The sequence below is a fragment of the Megalops cyprinoides genome, chromosome 19 (assembly GCF_013368585.1).
Source record: "Megalops cyprinoides isolate fMegCyp1 chromosome 19, fMegCyp1.pri, whole genome shotgun sequence".
NCBI lineage: Eukaryota > Metazoa > Chordata > Actinopteri > Elopiformes > Megalopidae > Megalops > Megalops cyprinoides.
In genome coordinates, this window is record NC_050601.1 from 4,879,562 (window position 1) to 4,889,404 (window position 9,843).

A 9,843-nucleotide genomic window follows, 5' to 3' on the forward strand; every position below is an offset into this window, starting at 1 on the left:
AACTTGAAAAAATGGATGGAAGTCATTTGATGCATTTCAAAAAATGTGGGGCCAATTAATCAAAGATAGGTGAAAATAAATTTCTGCAAAAAAGCTCTGCAAAGTATAAAATGTTGGAGAATATTTTTGGCTGTTCCGACAATGGTCTGTGTGGTCACCAACCATGAAGGATGTCAGCATTTTGTCTCAGTGTGGGAGAGCGTTGAGGAATAGTGTATTTTATGTCATATATATGCAATGTCAGTATTATATTTTCAATGTATGTAAATCAGTGCATTGCATATATCTTATTAAATGTTTAAATTAAAAAGCAGAAATTATGAGGGAGATTGTTATTGCATGAGCATGAGTATTTTCAAGAGGTCCAAACCAGTTAATAACTTGAGGCATAATAATCATTATGGTGAGATGACTTCTCAAGTACTTTTTTTTAGCTCACTTTGATATGATTTTATTGACAATTAAGTCTGAACTCTCAGATGTCAGTGTCAGTGTCATTTAATAAAAGAATTGATTGAAAGTCAGTTAGTTAAACCACTACAGATACTGCCATTGAGACTTATTTGTAGGCTGTTTGGGGAAGAACAAGATTTATTAATTGGATGTATTTCATATTTCTTCATTCACATTTGTTTTTCTGTACTAGGAAATCAAGGAATTGAGCTGTTCTCCCATCCCAAATTTTTGGGTGTGACTGTCCTCAGCCCAGATCATGTGATTATCTGTGGTGCACTTTGGGAAATGTAGTGTGAAAATTTGACATTGAGACAAGCTTAATGCACATTTGTGATTTTAAACTCACAGTGAAAGAGTGGGAATAATCAGAAAGTAAAGGTAAAAGGAATACCTGGAATGAGATGAGGGAATAATATTTGATATTCTTGCATAACATTTGTCTTTTATTGACCTTTAACAGAGATACCACAACTGCAGAAACTCTTGAAGAAACTGAACAGAGATTTCTTGAAGAAAGCAGATGACTTTTATGTGTCTAGAGTCATTGGGATTCTGTCCTTAATTCATGGAGAAAACTGTGGCAGTGATGAAATGGTATTTCTGCCAGTCAGAATAGAATTGCTCCACAGACTGTCATTTTAAAAATCAGCTAGCCAGCTAAGTAATGTTAATTTGCACATAGCCAAATGTTAAAGAAGACTATATCAGAAAATTTGGTGGTATTTCATGAATGATACTTAACGCTCATTCTAATAATCTGCACTGAACAATGAATATGTGGATTTGTACTCTCGGTATTGGTGTTTGACTATTATTTTCTTTGCAAAATATTCTTGGGCTGAACAACATATTTCTCAATATATGATATAATTAATTTCCAGAGTAGTAGTTTCACTACAATGAAAAGTAACATGGCACAGCTTGCTTTGTTTAAATATGTATTTACTTGAAGTAAATACGTATTTAAATACGTAAGTAAGTATGAGGATTCTAAAACAGTAAAGTGTGTCATTTGGCCCAATGCTTGGACATCCTCATTATTGTTTTATCATATATCCCACTTGTGATTTAGGACAAAAACAAATTAGATGCCTACAACATCCTGAAGACAAACCTGACAGACGAATGTGAAAGCATGAGCATTTTTTTATCGGATATTCATGAGCATCTTGACAAGTGTCTTTCCAACGGAGCCATTGATTCAGAAACATCATGTGTGAAAACTGCCAGGGCTCGAGTAATTGCACCAGTGAGTGAAAATGAAATGAGCTTATGAAAATGGAAATACCTGAAAGCTCTACAGCTTAGCTAGGCCTTTTGATTCAGTATATATGCATCATCAATAATTTTGGCAGACTGTATTATTTGCCAATATAGTTTTCAAAATTAGTTCACGGTCTTAGTAAAGATGCATATGTGTGTGTGTGTGTGTGTGTGTGTTATAATGAACAACATGTTTTAAACAAACTGTGAAGTTACCCTTTAATAGAACTTTATGTCAGTTCAAAAATGATTAATGAATAAAATAAAATAAAATAATTAAATTTAAAAACTCCCTCGCCTATATTTCTGTTTCTTTTATTTTAGGCCAGGAAAGATGGCAGAGGGTACCATAAGACCCTGAAAGCTTTGTGCTGGAATGAGGGATTCTTCAGATCCAAAAATGGAATTGTGACGGATCTGAACAAAACTTTGGCCACAGTGATGTTTGAGCATGTGGATGACCTGTTTCAGAGCATTTTCCCGTGAGGAGTTTTAAAATCAGCTCCCACACTGAACTATATTCATTTCCTCAGTAATAAAATAATTTTTAAATATTTTTATTGCATCTTCTTTCAGAGTTGATGGAAGTACAGGCGGATCAATCAACAAAAGAATTGATGATTTCAGCATTGTCCCAAACAAGAAATTCAGTAATCTTTCAGTGCAACTTTATCAGGAATTCTTTGAAACAGAGGTAGAGATTAATATTGTTAATATTGTTTTACTATACCTGTTTAAAAATGTCAAAGCTTTTAAGGCAATGTGGTGAATTTCACTGTGATCAATTTCTTTTTCAAACAGGAAGATGTTCTGAAGCAGCAGCTGAAATCTGAAGTCCTGGAAAGAAAAAAGAAAATCTACGCCTCCCTCACAGAGTCTATTAAGACTAGCATGAGCGCCTGCTATAAAGGTATTTCAATTGCTTATCATTTAGAGAGAGAAATGACTAACTTACCAATATCCTCTGGAAATGTCACTTCCTTTAGGCAGGTCAGAACCGAAAATGACCATTTTTTCGATCAAAGAACTACTTTTAGTAGATGATGAGACAGCTGTTGATAAGAATAATATACACTTTCTTTGTCCATCTGAAGAGAGAGAAACATGCAATGAAAGAGGAAATCAGGAAGAGGTAAAATACTTTTTCACACCACTGTAACTTTCTTTGTTCATCTGAAGAGAAAACACATAAAACATCCTAAATTTCCAAGGTGGCATGAGGGACAAAATATGTATTTCCATAAAACTTATCAAAGCTTTGTTGTAGAATGAGAGGAATCAGTCAAACATATTTGGCGGAGGATTGTCAGTAAACCTGACTCCTGGCAATATGTTTTACATTTACATTTTTTTACATTTATTTATTTAGCAGACGCTTTTATCCAAAGCGACTTACAAAAGTGCATACAGTAAGTATAGCAACACTACGGGGATAGGATGTGTACAGTTCCACAATGAGACAGTTCTCAGCTGAGAGCAAGGTCTGTTTGAGGACACAGTACAGATTTATACAATTACAGCCTATAGGGCAACTAATACGATACACCTTCAAACAGCAAACTTCAACAACTTCAAATGGCGCAATGAGCGTCAGGGTAAAGGCGGCAACAAGAAACAATTTAAAAAAGCACAATTTAAAAAGCACAGCAATTTACACCAGCACTGAGTCGGGGTGGGGGCAGCAATTGTGTGCTGGGTCAGTCCAGATAGAGTCTGAAGAGGTGCGTCTTCAGGCCCCGTCTGAAGGAATGGGGTGAAGGAGCTGTCCGTAGCAGGACAGGGAGTTTGTTCCACCACTGGGGAGCGATGTAGGTGAAACGCCGATGTCTGGCAGAACGAGCACCTCCTGCCTTGACCATGCAAGGAGCGAGGCGTCCAGTTGCTGCTGAGCACAGGGGTCGGGCTGGTGTGTAGGGCTGGATGAGTTCTTGGAGGTAGGCAGGGGCTGTCCTGTTGATTGCAGAGGTCAGGGTCAGGGTCTTGAATCTGATCCTGGCAGCGACAGGAAGCCAGTGGAGGGATTTAAGCAGGGGAGTAACATGGGAGAATTTGGGGAGGTTGAAGATCAGTCGGGCAGCTGCATTCTGGATGAGCTGGAGAGGCTGGGTGGTACAGGCTGGGAGGCCTGCGAGGAGAGCGTTGCAGTAGTCCAGTCGAGGGAGAACTGTGGCCTGGATAAGGAGCTGCGTCGCGTATGTTGTCAGGAACAGACGAATCCTCCTGATTTTGTGGAGGAGGAATCGGCAGGCCCTTGACGTGCGAGCAATGTACTCCTTTTGAGTCATTGCATAATGTAAACACACCAAAATGTTCTAACGTTAATATAACAAAAACTGAATCAAGCACCATCAACCTTGGGCTGACCAGTTATAATATTTTGAAGAAAAGACATCGATATCATACCTCAAATCCTCAAATTTTTGGCTTTGAGTGTTGTTTAAATGGTCCTGTAGGGGAGCTTTTGAGCCTTTCTTGACCATCGAAGCCAAACTGGTGTCATTGTTTTCAGAGGCTGCTGCCTTCAGTGGACCGGGTAGCATGAAATTGATTCAGGAGACTCTGCAGCATCACATAGAATCAACCAAGCATATCATGTTCCATAAGGCCAAGAAGAATATGCTGGAGCTGTTCAAGAGCTTGAAGGTTTGAAATTTGTATCATTACCCTGTTAATTATGGCCTGTAATAGGAAGAGATGAACAATTAATGAATAGAACAATAAAAGAACAACTGTAATATACATATATAACCTTAAGCAAATCCAGTATTTCTTCAGTTTTACAGTACATTAGAGCTATAAAAATATCCTGTGATTTCTGTCTTCCATTAGGATGAGATCGAGAGGGAACTTAGGAGCAATCTTGAGAAATCAATGGATCAGGTTCTCCTCGCCAAAAGGTCCCTGTCTCTGCCAGGTAAAGGGAAGCCCAACAGACATATTTTTAGCACACTTTTACAATAAATCTAATGACAGAGGTTTGTGAAAGAAACTGTTTGTCACTTTAGTGTTGTCAGTGCAGAACTGGACCATCTGAATTTAGAATTTGAAGTAGTGTGGTGTAGTATGACCACTAGTAACACTGTACTAGAGGAATGTTACTGTCCAGTCTACAACACTTTGTTTTATCTTTTTGTTTTTATACAGATGTTACACAAGAGTACGACAAAATGAGGAAGTATTATGTGAGACATCAAAAAGCAGAAGTGCCAAGTGATGTTGCGACACCCAGTAGTTCTGGGTACTCATCCTGAAAGTTCAGGTTAATTTTCTGTCACCACAATAATAGAAAACAGGGTCTATGCAATAATAATTTTACTATGGTTACAGTGCAGATTGGTGATAGGGCTAGAGTGTCTCACAGGGAAATGCACGCATCCTTTTATCCAGTAGAATATATGTTTGTGACAGAATGTAACACAGTTTATCACAGGTACAATAGGCAATGATCTGATGCAGTGCATCATGTGAACAGCTGTGTTATTTTTATTGGCAGTGGGTCTTTTTCTTCTTCTTACTCATTCTTTGATGTTTGTGTGTGTGAAAGGCACATATGTTCAATTTTTTTTGTTAGAATAAATAAAAGCTAGAATGATACTATGAATTTAGGATTTGCATTTATAATGGTGTTAGAGGGTGTAGTAATATGTGTTTAATTCTACAGAGCAGTATGTTTTTCTTACAAGTTTGTTGCACTTGCACTTATTAAAATCTGAAGTAAAATTTGTCTTACATTCTATTCTGCATGTATACTAAAAGTTAAATAAAGAAAAATGAATTAAGAGCTATAATGAAATCATGCACTTTTCCCCTGCCTCATTCTTTATTTCCTCACACAGTTACCTCACACACACACACCCAGCTTTACCACTCTGTGTCTGTTACCCCTCACTGTGAAACAATCCTGCCGCACCACCTTTCACTGACACTTGTTTTATCATGTGAAATGTTCTGAACTTCTGCAAACTGCGCACACAGTCATCAAGACTTTGATTTGATTCTGATGCCAAGCTACCGCCCTTCGCTACAAATGGTGTTAGCTGTGGGATGGCTTGCCACGAGGCCATCGGAGGCGTGCCCAGTGTGTGAGCTGTAGCGAAGGGTGAGAGCAGTCACCTCACCTGGCCTTGAACCCTGGTGTACGGAGTACCAACCATGCGACTTTGACCGTGACGCCAAAGAGCCAGGCTCGCTGGTATGTCAGTCAGAGCGCATACTCAACTGTAGTGACGGCACTCCATCATGCGTCCCTCACGGATTCCCCCTCCATACTCCTCCCATCCCAGGGTGCCCCAATCACTAGTGCTTCACCCATCTCTGGGGTCCCTCACACCGTGCTTCACCCATCTCTGGGTTCCCTCACACCGGGGTCAACCTAACCGGGGGGGTCCCTCATACGGCTCACACACTGGGCACGCCTCCGATGGCCGCGCAGTCAGCCATCCCACTTGTAGCGCAGAGCGAGAGCAGTCATCCCACCTGGCCTTGAACCCGGGTCTACGGGGTACCAACCATGTGACTTTGACTGTGACGCCAAAGAGCCAGGCTCGCTGGTATGGCTGTCAGAGCACATACTCAACTGTGGTGACGGCACTCCGTCACAGGCCCCGAGAGCTCCCGAGAGCTTCCAATAGAGGTACACTGAAAAAGTGGCACACCTCTGCTTTGATCTGACTGTGGGCTGAAAACCCTGTTCACATTCAGGAGCAGACGCATGACTTGTACTGAATGCTGAATATGTTTGGAGTCTGCCTCGTGGAGTTGCTTTGTTGCCATGTTTCATAAACCAATATAAACCTGCTCCATAAATTGACCCTTGGCCTGTATTTTTAGGTATCATCCACTGCTTTAGCATTTGATCCATTGTGCTTGTGTATGTGTGTCTATGTGCTCCTAACAGGGATAACTGCTGTCTGCATTTCTGTGTTTTGCTAGGAAAAGTCTGGATCAAGACCATGTAGATATTAACAAAGCCACACAAAGGGGAGAAATCCCATTTGCTATACTGTGTGTCTGGCTCTTTGTTTTATTTATTGATTTTTGTAGCTGTAGATGGTGAAGCAGAACAGTTCTGTCTGTCTTGTTACAGGATTTGAATGAAGGAAAAGTTCAACAAGGAATATTATTGGTTGAACATAAATATGGGGCATTTTGGATGCTTTGTAAAGAGCATCAGTAAAGTCATCTTGACCTCAGTCATTAGCCAGGGTGCTAGACAAACAGGCTTACTTGTATGGCTCACTTACATTCTCAACATAAATCACCTACTGCTTGTCATTCTCTGCACTTTGCACTTATTTTGCCTTGATGATGTTTGAAAGATGGCTCCAGTCCACATGATATTCAGATCTGTGAGTCTTTATAGTTGGAGAGTGTCTCATATCCTTTGTGTAGGCATGTTGATAACAATATAAGTGTTCAGCTCAGTGGATTTTACTTCCAATTCTCAACAAGGATGTTAGATATTACCGAAGCAACACACAATAGAGTTTATTCAAAATTTCAATAATAGCAATAATATGAGTAATTATATGAGCACTGGTGTTGGGCTTCCTGTAGGGAGTCTCTGGATGTATCCTGAACACTAAAAGAAACATAGCCCTGTTTTTCTCTGATAAATGATGTATATGCTGTGTACTTTGGGTGTCAACTTGATTTATTTTTTATTTATGACTGAATGATAAGCTGTATCGAATTACATTATGTAAGCCCTGTCTTCTGACAGATTGCACAGTACCTACACTGATCTGTCTGAGTCCATTAAGTATTCAGGGGATGAAGTAGTTTATCTTAAATATGGCATCACCTAAAAGTATAGTTACTGTTGCTATGGTCATTGTGTTCCTGCTATATATTGTAGACAGCAAATTATTCATTCCTTCGTGTCAACAGCTCCTTAAAAGGTAATGAATTCTGCTAGACAGGTGTACACTATGTACAATGTCAGCAGTGAGATTGCAGCAGTGTGGTATAGTGGTACAAAGCAGGGCTCACAACCAAAAGGGTGCTGGTTCGATTCCCTACTGGGGCACTGCTGTTATACAAGGGTACCCTTGGAAAGGTACTTCCACAATTGCCTCAGAAAATATCTGGCTGTATAAATGGATAACATGAAAATTTGTAACCTAATTTAAAACTAAGTCGCTCTAGATAAGAATGTCTGCAATGTAGTGCCACCTGTCAGGAGACAATCTGCTTAAGCTCTGCATGATCTCATTATTCAGAGGCGGAAAGGCACAGTTGAAGGTCAAGCCTGGTGAAAATCAAGAAAGAAAAAGGGCGTAAGGAACCAATATGGCCTGCAAATGGAGGGAATAACTCCTTCATGTGAACAGCGTGTGTTGAGGTAATTTGCCCCCTTTTAATGCTTTTTATACACTAATCACGGTTATTATCATATTAATCATGATTACTGTTATATTAACCACAGTTATTGACATATTAACTGAAGTTATTGATATATCTACCGGCTGGGGTGTTGAGTCGTTTCGAGCAGTTTCTAACCTGGTAAGATGATAATGGCGAAACTCAGCCAGTCAGCGGAAGGCTCCACGACCGGACTGAGATTAAGACGTCATGATAACCCGTCTTCAATGCGTATCACCGTGCCATCGCATTGGGTACAGCAGAATGTACAAGAACAGTTAATTTTATTCTTCATGTGTGTGAAAAAGATTCACCTACGTCTAAAGTACTATCGCTTCATTACGTAATATACTCCCAGATTCTCTTATTTTCCCATGATGTTTTTTCTATTGAAATTAATCTCATTATACTTCATGAAACTGCAACATCATGTTGTTGCACACACTCCCGTATTTGTCACATTAAAATGTAACCATGTAATCACATGTAACGTGTTTCAAGTGATCTCTTTATTTTTCAATTACCATCACACGGAATGAGACGCCAGTTTGTCTTGTAGTCAGCTATTTGCATGAAAATTAACACACCAACTGAAACACTGTTTATTTTTTTATTGTTATTGGTAGTATTGATATCAATATTTTTATAAACATGCATATAAACAGGAATAAGTAAGAACTGTATAAAAACACAAATACATATACTGAACATTAAAACGGATGTACTGGACACTGGACATTAAAAATGAAAACACAAAATGGATATTAAGTCAAGTCAATAAATAACCAATCCAGAAAATACTAGAAGGCCATATTGGTTGCGTCTGACCCCACGCTCTCACCGGGCCAAAGTGCGCCAGCACGTAAATTCTAGGATCCCCGATCTCGGCTCAGCAATACCGCTGCATTTCCAGACTCGCCACTAGGTGGTGCCAGAGGTATTCATTAAAGTGAGGAAAACTACAGCAGTACACCGATGAGGTATTTTTGTGTGTTGTCAAGGATTTTTCCCCCCTTGTTTGGCCCTTACAGAATACCATACAGCTGCGGGTGTTTGAAGGAAATCCATGCTGGCCAGATCACGTCCCTAGCAAGCCCACAGGTAATGCGCACAAATGCTGGCTGCACCTCGTGTAAAGAGCATGCTGGGAAACCCTTAAGCCTTTGTTCTACGTAACAAAGCAAGTCTTTCTAAGTGCAAAATTAAAAAAGCCATATACATTCAAGTGTTTACTGTGCATACTTTAACTTTCAGTCTCATTGTCTTAATTTTGGCCCAACTTCAACATAGCCAGTAGAAATGATTTAGCCTAAAACTATATGAAAGATAAAAATGCAGACAACACAGAAGGCTCAAAGGCAGGAGATATCTTGCATGGTGAAGTTTAAAAAAAGGATAAAAAGGAAATGTCAGCATAAACCCTCTACCACAAAGCACCTCTACTCTTCCGGCTCTTCACGAGACTACAATCTGAGGACAGGTTCAGGCGGGGTTTTCAGAAAGGCTACTCGGTACTCAGACACTAACGGGGAGAGTAGAGAATGCGTTTGGCAAAAAAATTACAAGCAGCTGCACTCACGCTGAGTGCAAGCCTGGGCAATTCATAGTGTGTGTTTTTGTGTGTGTGCGTGTGTGTGTTAGGGTGGCAGAAGAGTCGGCCCTGGAACTCTGGAGAGGTTTGTGTTTCCCACCGGGAGAGGGACCCACACACAGTCAGTCACACTCTGCGTGTGTGGAAGGTGTCTATGCATCGGGAAGGTG

The 9,843-nt window shown here is 40.0% G+C and overlaps 1 protein-coding gene across 1 annotated transcript in view; it reads left to right on the forward strand.

Moving 5' to 3' along the window:
- Positions 1 to 4,368, forward strand: part of LOC118794528 (nuclear GTPase SLIP-GC-like) — a 55,997-nt gene extending 51,629 nt beyond the window's left edge. Inside the window, exons 9-13 of the mRNA XM_036552786.1 lie at positions 917 to 987; positions 2,044 to 2,201; positions 2,296 to 2,413; positions 2,521 to 2,629; positions 4,229 to 4,368. Of these exons, the coding sequence (XP_036408679.1) occupies positions 917 to 987; positions 2,044 to 2,201; positions 2,296 to 2,413; positions 2,521 to 2,629; positions 4,229 to 4,368 (596 nt within the window). The remainder of the gene's footprint in view (positions 1 to 916; positions 988 to 2,043; positions 2,202 to 2,295; positions 2,414 to 2,520; positions 2,630 to 4,228) is intronic.
- The last annotated feature ends 5,475 nt before the right edge of the window (positions 4,369 to 9,843 follow it).